The sequence below is a fragment of the Bos javanicus genome, chromosome 3 (assembly GCF_032452875.1).
Source record: "Bos javanicus breed banteng chromosome 3, ARS-OSU_banteng_1.0, whole genome shotgun sequence".
Lineage (NCBI taxonomy): Eukaryota > Metazoa > Chordata > Mammalia > Artiodactyla > Bovidae > Bos > Bos javanicus.
The window spans coordinates 21,835,498-21,848,872 of NC_083870.1; the positions used below are offsets into that span (position 1 = coordinate 21,835,498).

Below are 13,375 nucleotides of genomic sequence, written 5' to 3' on the forward strand. Positions count from 1 at the left end.
ATCTCTTACGACTCCTGCATTGGCAGGTGGATTCCTTAGCCACCATGGAAGCCCCTGCTTGGTCCCTGCTGACCACCAAACTAAGGCCAGATCCCTTGGACTGTTATTAGAGGCCTTTACAGCCTAACTTGTCACCCATGACTAAAGGATGTGTTGGCTGTTCTCCTGTTGGCTGTTCTTCAGTCACTTTGGGTTTTAGCTCTTCTTTGACCATCCCCAAGAACTTTGCCACTTCCATGCCTGAGGTTCATACTATTCTTTGTGGCTAGAATATTCTTTTCCTACTTCTGTCCTATTGAAGTCCTACCCATCTGTTGTCAATATCTAAATCAAATCCTATGTAAGTTGCGAAGCTTTCCTTAATTTGTGTCATGTTGTAGGTCTCATAGCATTTATACTCTGCTCATAGTGGTTGCTCATTCTGTACTAAAACTTTTCTTCACCCCTATTTAACTATAAAGTCCATGAGGATAGAGGTGGTGTTTTACTTTATTCCTTCAACCTACTTAACAGTGTTTTGCATATCAGTTCAGTTCAGTCACTCAGTCGTGTCCAACTCTTTGCGACCCCATGAACTGCAGCACACCAGGCCTCCTTGTCCATCACCAACTCCCGGAGTCCACCCAAATCCCACCCAAACCCATGTCCATTGTGTCGGTGATGCCATCCAACCATCTCATCCTCTGTCGTCCCCTTCTCCTCCTGCCCTCCATCTTTCCCAGCATGAGGGTCTTTTCCAATGAGTCAGCTCTCCACATCAGTTAGCCAAAATATTGGAGTTTCAGCTTCAACATCAGTCCCTCTAATGAACACCCAGGACTGATCTCCTTTAGGATGGACTGGTTGGACCTCCTTGCAGTCCTAGGGACTCTCAAGAGTCTTCTCCAACACCACAGTTTAAAAGCATCAATTCTTCGGCGCTCAGCTTTCTTTATAGTCCAACTCTCACATCCATACATGACCACTGGAAAAACCATAGCCTTGACTAGATGGACCTTTGCTGGTAAAGTAATGTCTCTGCTTTTTAATATGCTGTCTAGGTTGGTCATAGCTTTTCTTCCAAGGAGCAAGCATCTTTTAATTTCATGCATGCAATCACCATCTGCAGTATGAGGCAACTCTTTGTGGCATGGACAAATGAAATCAGATTTGGGGCAATATGTCTTCTTGATGTTCAGTAGAATTTTGAGGGATCTTTGTTCATGATCCCAAAGAAGTTGCATGTACTCCAGGATGCTCATTGGAGAATCTAGTTGTTTGGCCTCAGACAGGAATGGAACTCAGGTTTCCACCCATCGGATGATGGAGGAAGAGAAATGGCCTCAACTCTTTTTAAAAAAAAATTATTTGTCTGTACTGGGTCTTTGTTGCTGCATGCGGCTTTCTCTAGTTGAGGTAAGTGGGAGCTACTCTTCATTGTGGTGCTTGGGTTTCTCATGGTGCTATCTTCTCTTGTCACAGTGCACAGGCTCTAAGGCAGGCAGGCTTCTGCAGTAGAGGCATCACAGCATGTGGAATCTTCCTGGACCAGGGGTTGAACCCCTGTCCCCTGCATTGGCAGGCAGATTCTTAACCACTGAACCATCAGGGAAGTCCCAACCTCAACTCTTAAGGTGGTTAGGTTTAGAGGGGCTGGAAAGGGTCCCCTCAGACTTAATTCACAGAACAAAGAGCCTGTGGGAGCTATTAAAGTTTGTTTTCATCTGCTGGATTCTGTTTGCCTGTGTCAGAACTAGAATGTGGTGGGAAGCAGAGGCAAAGGCTTTAGGTTGCCACACACTCCTGTGCTGCAGGTCAGGCAGAACCATGGGCAGAGTGCGATCCTGAGAACCTCTCCTAACCAGGCTGCTACCTTGGTTTCTCAAGTTGAGTAAAGGTGAGCTCAAGGTAGCTGTTAATAGTTCACCCAGCCTTGACATTCTTCTCTGACCCGTGAGGGTGTTATCCCAAGGCTGAGGGGGAGAGAAGGGGAGCTGGGAGCAGAAAGAGTTGTTTGGAGCATGAGCTTGTTAAACTCACGGGGATTCTAAACATGCCCATGTTCCGGTTTCAGGCCTGGACTGAGCCAGTAGATCTGAGGTGGCGCCAAACTAAGCATCTGTTTTTATAAGTCTCTGTTAGTGATTCTGAGGGCCAGCTAGGATTGAGATTAAACATGTTAAGGTGATTGCGAGGATTAAATGAGATCATGTAGCATGCCTGAATATAGCATGGTGAGTTTTAAAGGGTAATGTGATTTACTATTACTGGCATCACCTGATGGTCTATAGATTTGTGCTAACCACTGAGTAAATCTGTTCTGTCAGAGGAAACCAGCTGCTGCCTTTGGGCAGACAACGCCCAGGACTGAGGAGATGAATGAAGATCCTCTAATTCTTGCTGACTTCACTTTTCCAGGAGTTATCTTTTCCTTCCTTTCCTCCCTCAGAAAAATTTGCTCTTCCCTGACTTGTGTTTGATCTGATCTACAGCAGTTTGGGGATTCTGTTTTTTTAACTTTTATTGGAGTATAGTTGATTTATAATGTCTTGTTTCAGGTGTATAGCAAAGTGAATATTATATACATGTATATATAATATACATATCTGTTCTTATATATAAAATATATAATATATCCATTATTATATATATATATATATATATATATATAATATCCATTCTTTTCCCATATAGGTTATTACAAAATATTGAGTGGAGTTCTTTGTGCTATACAGTAGGTCCTTATTAGTTATCTATTTTATATAAATGTATATATATATATATATATATTTATATATAGCAGTGTGTATATGTCAGTCCCAATCTCCTTATTCATCACTTTCCCTCACTTTCCTCCTTTGGTAACCAAAAGTTTGACTTCAAGATCTGTGGGTCTGTTTCTGTTTTCAGGATTCTTTCATAAAATAATACCTGGAAACTAACAGGAGTTCGATAACTGCTTTAGAGCAGGAAGTAATTCGGAAAACCCTGTGTTTCCTTTTGTTTTGGGAGATGCTTTGTGTTCTTGTCAGGTTTCCACTGATCTGGAGATGCTCAAATATTTCTCAGGAGACAAGGGATTTTGATAAACTAAGTACCTTTAAAATCCCCTCACCTCTAGTCCTCCCCTGCACTGAGTGGAAGTGGGGGCTTAGGAGCATTTACACCCATGGTATTTTTTTAACTGGACCTTTCCACTTACAGCAACTATCACGGAACGGAAGGCTTTCTGAGGTGCCAGTGACAAGGCAGCGGCGCTTCACTGCTGGGGATCCCACTGACCTGGGGATCAGTTGAAATGGAATCTCACTCTTTTCACAAACTAGCCTTGTCGGGGGAAGTCTTGCAGGTTCCAGACGCAAACACACAAACTGAGGGGAAAATGAGGCTTCCTGCTAGCCTTGGCCAGCTAAGCTGAACCCTTCTGGTGGTTTGAGTCTCACTTTTGTGGTCATGATCCTCTCAGGAGCAGCTCCTGCTCAGACTTGTGGCTCCACCCGGCCCTGCCGGGGGGGGTGGGTGTTCCCCTGGGACCGGGAATGGGCCCATGTTGATGGCTGCCTGGACCTGGGAGACCTTTGCCTGCCTTGGCCTTGGAAGAGTCCCCTGGGTCCTACCAGATATTTCTCTCCTGTGGAAAATCACTGGATGGCTTCAGTTCTTTCTCTGGCCACCTTCCTAGGTCCTACCTGCCCTCCTCTGCTGTCATCACCTAGCCTTCCTAACTTCTAAGAGGTACCTGCATTTTCTCCTTGACCATGGACATATTATTCCCTTTCCTGGTAGCAATGATCTAATCCTTTTAGAAGGTGGGGTCTAAAGGTACAACTAATAATTAAGTTTGATTTAAAAAAATGTCTTTGGCTCTTACCTGGAGTCTTTCCTACCTACCAGCTGGCACTTTGTTCTTCCCACAGACAAGCAACTTTGTTGCCAAGAATTAACTTTTCTCAGAGCTCAGAAATGGTTAGAGCTTTCTTTCATTTCCAGTGCTTTATTTTGGCTATTTAAACTGGGGAATAAAGCCGACTGAGGGTTTGATGGACTCCGGTTTCAGACGATTGCTCATATAATGTTGTAGAAATCCATGGGCCTTCACTAATTACATATCTATCTACCATAGGGCTCTGATTCCTGTATTCTCAGGAAGTGGAAGATGGGGGTGGGGGACTAAAGAAACAGGATCTTTTTTTGTTGTTTTTTAAAAATCATTACCTTTACTTGTTTTTAATTTTTAAAAATTGAAGTATAGTGATTTACACTATTCTGTTTCAGGTGTACAGCATCCTGATTCAAAATTTTTATAGACTATACTCCATTTAATGGAGTAGGAAATGGTAATCCACTCTAGTATTTCTTGCATGGGGAATTCCACGGATGGAGGAGCCTGGCGGGCTACAGTCCATGGGGTCTCGAAGAGTCAGACATGACTGAGCAACTGAGCACGTACATACTCCATTTAAAGTTATTATAAAATATTGGCTATATTCCATGTGCTGCACAATATATCCTTGCAGCTAATTTATTTTATACACAATAGTCTGTATCTCTGAATCCCTGACCCCTGTCTTGCCCCTCTCCCCTTCCCCCCCACCACTGGTAACTACTAGTTTTTTTTATCTGTGAGTCTATTTTTGTTTTGTTATATTCATTTTATTTTTTAGATTCCACATATAAGTGATAATATATAGTATTTGTCTTTCTTGTCTGACTTATTCCACTAAGCATAGAACACTCCAGGTCCAGCCATGTTGTTGCAAAATTTCATTCTTTCTTGTGGCTAAGTAGTTTTCCATTATATATATGTACCACATCTTCTTTATCTGTTCATCTGTCCGTGGACACTTGGGTTGCTTCTGTATCTTGGCTATTGTAAATAATAGTGCTATGAACATTGGGGTGTGTATCTTTTCAAATTAGTGTTCATTTTCTTTGGATATATACCCAGGAGTGGAGTTGCTGGGTCATATGATAATTCTATTTTTAATTTTTTGAGGACTCTTTGTACTGTCTTCCAAGCACCCATTTACATTCCCACCAACAAACGTATGAGGGTTTCCTTTTCTCCACATACTCATCAACACTTGTTAGTTGTGGTCTTTTTGATGACAGCCATTCTGATGAATGTGAGGGGATATCTCACTGTGGTTTTGATTTGCAAGAAAAGGAGGAAGAAACAGGAAACAGTACTTAAAAAAATTTATTTCTTAATTAGGGGATAATTGCTTTATACTGTTGTGTTGGTTTCTGCCATACATCAATGTGAATCAACCATAGGTATACATATATCCTGGAGAAGGCAATGGCAACCCACTCCAGTACTCTTGCCTGGAAAATCCCATGGACAGAGGAGCCTGCTGGGCTGCAGTCCATGGGGTCACTAAGGGTCGGACATGACTGAGTGACTTCACTTTCACTTTTCACTTTCATGCATTGGAGAAGGAAATGGCAACCCACTCCAATGTTCTTGCCTGGAGGATCCCAGGGACGGGGGAGCCTGGTGGGCTGCCGTCTATGGGGTCGCACAGAGTCAGACACGACTGAAGCGACTTAGCAGCAGCAGCAGCAGCATACATATATCCCTTCCCTCTTGAGTCTCCCTCTCACCCCTGACCCCATCCCACTGTTCTCAGTTGTCACAGAGCACCAGGTTGAGCTCCCTGAATCAAACAGCGAATTCCCACTGGCTATCTACTTTACGTATGGTAATGTATCTGTTTCAATGCTACTGTCTCAATTCACCCCACCCTCTCCCTCCCCAGCTGTGGCCGCAAGTCTGTTCTCTGTCTGTGTCTCCACTGCTGCCCTACACATAGGTTCATTAGTACCATTTTTCTAGATTCCATATATATGCATTAATATATGATATTTGAGGAAACAGCATGCTTGACTACAAAGGTCCTTCCTATCTCAGTCCCAGGTTCCAGAGTCCCAGGCAGCCTCATCATGGAGCAGTGACAGTTTTGCTAAAGTGACAGATCCCGGCCCTGCCTTAGGGGCCAGTGTAACACCAGGGTGTGGACCGGACCCACCAGGACTGGATCTGTACCAGAGCCCAGTCCTCTTGACTCCTGCTGAACCATCTCCACAAGATGGCAAAGGAGACAAATAGTTTCAGGGCTCTATGTTAGTCCAGGCTTTGGAGGTTTTGATTGGCTTTCTGCATTGATATAGTTGAAAGTGTTAAATATTTCATCAGTTTGAGGTGGGCACCAGCATTAATCCTTTAGTGGTTGAATTGTGGAAGGGCAAACAGGGTGGAAGGGTGTAACCGGGGCTTGGAGCAGTGGCTGTTTCCCCATCAATGTGGTAGCGTTTCTATCAGCATTTTTATCATTGTGAACTGGCTCCAATTCTCTGGGCTTCAACCATAGATGTTGAAAAGAAACTCTGATCTTGAACACCTGACCCTTCAAAGACATAAGTGCAGATCAGAGTAATTACTCTCTGACTGTTTGAAACTTGAAACAAACAAACAAAACAACTTGAGATTTTGCCCAGAAACGCATTTGTGTCTCCTTTTATTTCAAACTTTCAGGTCTCTATTGCGATACAGGAGAGCTTTGCTTTTCTCCTCTCCCCAAACACTAGACTGTCCTGCTATCCAGGAGGTTTCACTTTCCATCCTTGAGAGAGTAGGATCCTGTGGTTGCCACTGCAGAGTGTGAGATGGTTGAATTTTAGGGGTGGGTACCTTAGAAATGTGTGGCTTCCCTGGTGGCTTACTGGTAAAGAATCTGCCTGTGATGCAGGAGACTCTGGTTCAATCCCTGGGTTGGGAAGATCCCCTGGAGAAGGAAAAGGCAACCCACTCCAGTATTCTTGCTTGGGAAATCCCATGGACAGGGGAGCCTGGTGGGCTACAGTCCAGGGGGTTGCAAAGAGTTGGACATGACTTAATGACTAAACAACAACTTAATTACTTTTTAAAAATTAATTTAATTGGAGGCTAATTACTTTACAATATTGTAGTGAGTTTTGCCATACATTGACATGAATCAGCCATGGGTGTACATGTGTTCCCCATCCTGAACCCCCGCCTCACCTCCCTCCCCATCCCATCCCTCAGGGTCATCCCAGTGCACCAGCCCTGAGCACCCTGTCTCATGCATCAAACCTGGACTGGCGATCTGTTTCACATATGATAATATACATGTTTCAATGCCATTCTCTCAAATCATCCCACCCTCGCCTTCTCCCACAGAGTCCAGAAGTCTGTTCTTTACATCTGTGTCTCTTTTGCTGTCTCTCATATAGGGTCATCGTTACCATCTTTCTAAATTCCATATATATGTGTTAATATACTGTATTGGTGTTTTTCTTTCCGACTTCACTCTGTATAATAGGCTCCAGTTTCATCCACCTCATTAGAATGGAATCAAATGCATTCTTCTTAATAGCTGAGTAATATTCCATTGTGTATATGTACCACAGCATTCTTATACATTTGTCTGCCGATGGACATCTAGGTTGCTTCCATGTCCTGGCTATTGTAAACAGTGCTGTGATGAACATTGGGGGTACACGTGTCTCTTTCAATTCTGGTTTCCTCAGTGTGTACACCCAGCAGTGGGATTGCTGGGTCGTATGGTGTCTATTTCCAGTTTTTAAAGAAATCTCCACACTGTTCTCCATAGTGGCTGTACTAGTTTGCATTTCCACTAACAGTGTAAGAGGGTTCCCTTTTCTCCGCACCCTCTCCAGCATTTATTGTTTAAACAATCAACTTTAGAAATGAACATTCATATGTTGATCACAAACAGCCTCATCTCTTGATGAAAACATCTCATCTAATAGTCTTTATTTTGAATAATTATAAGGACATATTTAGAATTTTCTAAGATTTGGATGAAGATTCTCTATAATTACCTCCAAATTTCAGAGGGATTTTCTTTCTTTTCCTTCAAGAGTTTGCAGGCCTATGAAATTGAGAGCTGATAGGAATCTAGGAGTAAGTTTGGACATAGATGTGGATTCAAGTTGGAAAATGGAATCGATGCTTGTGGGATAGATGATCAGCAGAAAGAGAAGCCAAAGGTCAGAGTCAGAGGGACCACACACAGATGCCTGTGTGTGAGAAGCCCCACTCTGGTGCTGTCCTCTTCTCCCCTAACTTCCTACTTCCCCCGTTTCCTCCCAAAGCAGCATCTTCCTGGTGGCTGGTCCTGATACAGTAGAGCAGCCAACACTCTCCCAAGTGTGGGTGGCAACCTTGGTGATTGTGTCTTCACTTTTTTCTGCCCTTGGTCCTCAGTGGGGTGAGCTCAGCCTTACGTTCTTGTTGGGCCCTTGTAAAACATTACTTGAAACACTGTTTCTTGTTTCCTTGGCTGCTTAGTCATCCGCGCCCCTGGTGGCTTGTCTGCCAGACTCTGCAGAGACCAAGTGAGGTAACCAAGGGGTCAGGCCATGGGAGGCTTTCTGCTGCGCATGTACTGTGTGTCTCTGCGGGCTCGGAGGTCAGAGATGGCCATCTGGAAACGCCATGCGTGGCTTCTAGGAGCCTGGAGCACTTTGTTGTCTCTCCTTCACCCCCCACCTCCCCCATCCCATGCCCTGTGCAGTCTTCTGCTCCTGTCCTTCAGGAGAGACGGATGGTTTATTCTGAGTTACTGGTGAGGAGCTGTGACGAGGGGAACATCAGGGTTTGCCCAGCAGGCAGTTGACCCAGCAGAGTCTAGCCTCTGCTTTACACACACCAGCAGTTCTGGCCTCTGTTCTCAATCTCCTATGGGAAAAAAATTGCTTCCACCAGGAGGGGTTGGGAAACCCTGGAAGGAAATTTTGTTTTTAAATTTTATTGATGTATAGTTGATATACAACGTTGTATTCATTTCTGCTGACAGCAAAGTGATTCACATATACATATTTTTCATATTCTTTTCCTTTATGGTTTATCACAGGATAGTGAATATAGCTTCCTGCGCCTGGCAGGAATCTTACACTTAATGACTGGGTGACGGGGCTCCAAGCTTTTACACTTTTCCTTTCCTCATCCTGTGGCCCAGGACCTCGATCCTACACGGGTGAAAGAAGTAGCAGGATGGGTGGAAAAGTAAGGGGCTTCAGGAGGGATAAACCTGACCTGGCAGCGGGAGCCCTCTCTCTGGGGGGGAATCCCTATTCCTCTCTGACTAGAACCTCACGGTCCTGGAAACCAACTTTTCTGTTTCCAATGTGTCAGCTCTAAGGTCTGGCTTCTCTGATTTTTAATTGCTTGAGGTCTTCCTTATCTTGTCCCATCTCATCACTCTGACTAATTCTTCAGGTCTTGGAAAAGTCATTTCTCTAGGAAGCAGTACTTTATTCTTCCCACCCCATTCCTTGCTCCCAAGACTGTTATATTCTCCCTTATCACTCTGTTCTCCCCTAGTAGATCATTCACCACATGTTTCTGTAAAAACATGTTCTCCCTGACACAAGAGGAAAAGTATAGATCTGTCTTGTCCACAGATTTATCTCCAGTGCCTTGAACTTGGCAAGCTCTTCGGATATTTAAATGAAGGTGGACTTGGATTTTCTTAAAAATTTTAGGTAATATATTTGGAACTAATTTCTTTTGGTCACAGGACAAAAGGGAATTTGGTTTTGGAACTACTGAAATTGAAGCATCTGTGTCCAGTACCTAGCTGAATACAATGGGTCTGAAACTCAAGTGAAAGGTCATCTTTGGGGAGGAATAGATTTGGAAATCACTAGCAAGTCCTGGAAGGTGACCTCCCATACCCCAAATGTTGCTTCCTGAGCAGCTGGGAGTGGTGTGATTAGAAGAAAAGATGTATAGGAGATGGAGTACAGATTTCTCACCCCAGTTAGACTCTTTCTCAAGGATTTACCTATTCGGTTTTCATCACAGAAATGGCCTCCACCTTCAACCCCCGAGAATGTAAGCTAACCAAACAGGAAGGGAATAGCTATGGCTTCTTCCTGCGAATTGAGAAGGACACCGACGGCCACCTGGTCCGGGTGATTGAGAAGGGTAGCCCAGCAGAGAAGGCGGGTCTCCAGGATGGAGACAGAGTTCTTAGGATCAATGGTGTCTTCGTGGACAAGGAAGAGCATATGCAGGTAAGTGGGACATTTGGAGTTCTTCGAGGATCTCTTTAGCCCCTATATCTCTGATGATTTTAGTTCTGGGTGTTAGTGGAGCTTTCCTGGATGCCACTGGTAGGGCAGGACACCTTTACACCTATACTCTGCCAGTTAATCAACTCTCCTATGATTAACCAAGAACTGTAAAAGTTATTCCTAGGTTTGAATAGTGTCAGGTCTAATGTGCATTGCATATTTGCTATGTGAAGGGGACTATACTAGGCAATTTCATATTCATTATTTTGTTAAATCATTGGCACAACCCATGAGGTACCATTTCACAGTTGAGGAAGTGGAAGCTCAGACACCTTAGCTTGCTAATGTGTTCACACAGTGAACATATGGGAGTGTCTGACCTCACCCCGATTCTATCTGCCTCTAAGTGGGTGCTCCTTTCACTGTACTATGCTGTCTCCATAGACTCAGGAGGACCTGCTGTGCTTCGGGGCAGTATTCATCCCGGGGAAGACCGGTCCTAGTAAAAGTTCCCTGGGATGGGCTTGGGCTGCACTCTAGAGTCTGGTGGTGCTAAAGGCCCAGCCCAATTTGTCCCTGGATCTTGGTGGAGCCCATGTGGAGATGGCTGGGGGATGATCTGCTGACTACTCGGATGTCAGGGGTCAGATGATAGAATCTCCAGAGTCAGATGGTGAGCACTGCTCTCTCACCCGCAACCCCAGTGGTTGATAGAGGGTAATTAGTGAAAGTTAATCTTTTTCTTTCTTCCTCTTAGGTTGTGGATCTGGTCAGAAAGAGTGGGAATTCAGTGACTTTACTAGTTCTGGATGGGGATTCCTACGAGAAAGCCATGAAAAAGCAAGTAGACTTGAAAGCGTTGGGTCAAAGTCAGGAGCCGAGTTTGAATGATAAGAAGGCGCCCTCTGTGATGAACGGAGGAGCACAGATGTGGATGCAGCCACGGCTCTGCTACCTAGTGAAGGAGGGGGGTAGCTATGGCTTCTCTCTGAAAACTGTCCAAGGTGAGCTTGAAGGTGGGGTGGGGACAAGCAGCCTTCTGGAAAAGAGAGATTGGTATCTGTTAATGACTTCGCTGACTAACTTGTCAATTGCTATGGAGATTCAACAGCAGCCTCTCTCCCCTTGGTCCTTCCTTTGTACAGCTGTGCAAAGAGGGATCAGGATGTTGGACAACAGCACTGTGGAGGGACACTGGGGGCTCCTGTCTCTCTGTGTTTGTTAAGCTGAGTCCTCAAGGCCAGAGGGTTAGAGGGTTGACGCTTCTTTGGGGGTAAAGATGGAGGAGAGAATGGAGAATAAGAGGCAAGAAAAAGGAGGTTCTCCATGAGCTACTTTTGAATTAGAATGATATCTCGTTTCATCTCTGAGTGTCCAGGTGGTCACTTATTCAAAAAGTCCTTGAGCACCTATTTATGTATCAGCTGCTGTTAGAGTTGCCGCAGGCACGGCCAAGATCCCCACCCTCCTGTGGCATCAAGATAGTACCCTCAGCTGTGGCTATGCTCTGAGATGTCTCCCTGACCTCTAGCTGAGAGGTACAGTGATTTGAGAAACCCCAACCATCAGAAAGTACTAGAAGTTCTGTTCCTAGAATTTCAGAGTTGCTGGCTGACTCATGAACAGTTGCCTGTGGTTTTCTTGGTTTCACTGGGATTCAGGTTGGAACCGTAGCTGAGTTAGGGTTTTGGTTCCACCTCTAATGTTGCTCCTTCCCTGTTCTTTCTGTACTAGAGAGGCACTGGTGGTGGGTTATAATTTGCTTAACTGATAAAGAGCTTCCTAGGTGGCTCTATTGGTAAAGAACCTCCCTGCCAGTGCAGGAGATGTAAGAGATGCATGTTCGATCCCTGGGTCGGGAAGATCCCCTGGAGAAGGAAATGGGAACCCACTCTGGTATTCTTGCCTAGAGAATTCCATGGACAGAGGAGCCTGGTGGGCTATATATAGTCCATGGGGTTGCAGAGTCGGACACGACTGAGCAACTAAGGCTTGGCTTGGAAAGAGCAGCCCAATACTAAACATGGCTTCTAAGGCTTATTTAACCTGTTAGCAAGAGAAATAAAATAGCTATAAGAGATATCTCTTGAGTTTGTCAGCTGTTAAAACACAGTGATATAGGTGGTCAAAGGAAGGTTGGCATTCCTCAGAGGTTTATTATCAGTAATATGGTAAAAAAAAGAAAAAAGAAATTGCAGTTCAGACTCAATTCGTTTGGCCTTTGTGTAATGTCTGTAGTGAAAGTTTTAAATTAGCTTTATGAAGAAAATGTTTTCTTCATGACAAACATATAAAAAGGTAACAGGAGAAATGCCAAGTATTTAAGAAAGCAGAGTTTAAATTATTATTATTCTTTACAAATGGTTTATATAGTCATAATGAAGGTACTCTTTGCCTAGGCTGAAATACTAGTATCTTGAAAGAACCGACAGCATTTCTTTAAGAAGCACCTAAATCATCCCACCTGCTAATCCAGACTGACCGTATGCGTGCGTGCTTTCCTCTCTTCCTGTGCCTGTTTTCTTTAGCCTGCATCAGTGAGATTTATTCAGTCCACTGGGATGTGGTAGTTGGTGATAGTTTTAAAGAGGACAGAACAGAGCAGATGCCGTCTAATTCCACAAATACAAAGGAAAGGGAGTAGGACACAGCAATGCAGAGTGGACACAATTCGCTACTTTCTGGTTCAAGAGGCCAGTGCCACTTGAGATTCCTTCTTTGTACTTATTTGGGCTCAGAAATCCTATTCAAATCAATAAAAACCAACTGAGTAATGGCTGTGTCAAGTTTGTGCTATGAGCTCTAATTGTCATTCTGTATCAAAGTCTATTTGAGTTAGCCCTAAAAGGCGAAGTTCTAGTTTTATATTATTGGGAGAAAACCCTTTGCTGTTAGACTTTCAGTGTAATGGAGCTGTGACACTTGTCTACCCCCTACTCTCTTTCAGGTAAAAATGGAGTGTACATGACAGATATAAAACCTCAAGGTGTGGCTATGAAAGCTGGAGTGCTGGCTGATGACCACTTGATTGAAGTGAATGGAGAGAATGTAGAGGATGCCAGCCACGAGGAGGTGGTTGAAAAGGTATATCCCAAAGGAGCACTTTCTCGCCTTTAACTTTCACTCTGCTCTCACTGGAAGTGACAGGAAGACAGGAATGGTAGTTTATGATGGGAAGACTATGATCATGGGAAGCTAAACCTTTGTATTAAGAGCAAACAGACTCATTAGTGGTGTAAGCAGTGTTAACATAGGGTTTTGGAATGAGGCCTTTGCTAGTTTCATGTTGTCTTGAAGAAAAGTGTTCTAAAGAACCATTATCTTCTGG

The 13,375-nt window shown here is 44.1% G+C and overlaps 1 protein-coding gene across 4 annotated transcripts in view; it reads left to right on the top strand.

The window, feature by feature from the left end:
• Positions 1-13,375, top strand: part of PDZK1 (PDZ domain containing 1) — a 63,327-nt gene that overhangs the window by 29,721 nt on the left and 20,231 nt on the right. For all 4 annotated transcript variants that reach the window (XM_061408787.1, XM_061408791.1, XM_061408782.1 and 1 more), the window contains exons 2-4: positions 9,836-10,047; positions 10,805-11,051; positions 12,995-13,131. In XM_061408787.1, coding sequence (XP_061264771.1) covers positions 9,838-10,047; positions 10,805-11,051; positions 12,995-13,131 — 594 coding nt within the window. In that variant the 5' untranslated portion in view covers positions 9,836-9,837. The remainder of the gene's footprint in view (positions 1-9,835; positions 10,048-10,804; positions 11,052-12,994; positions 13,132-13,375) is intronic.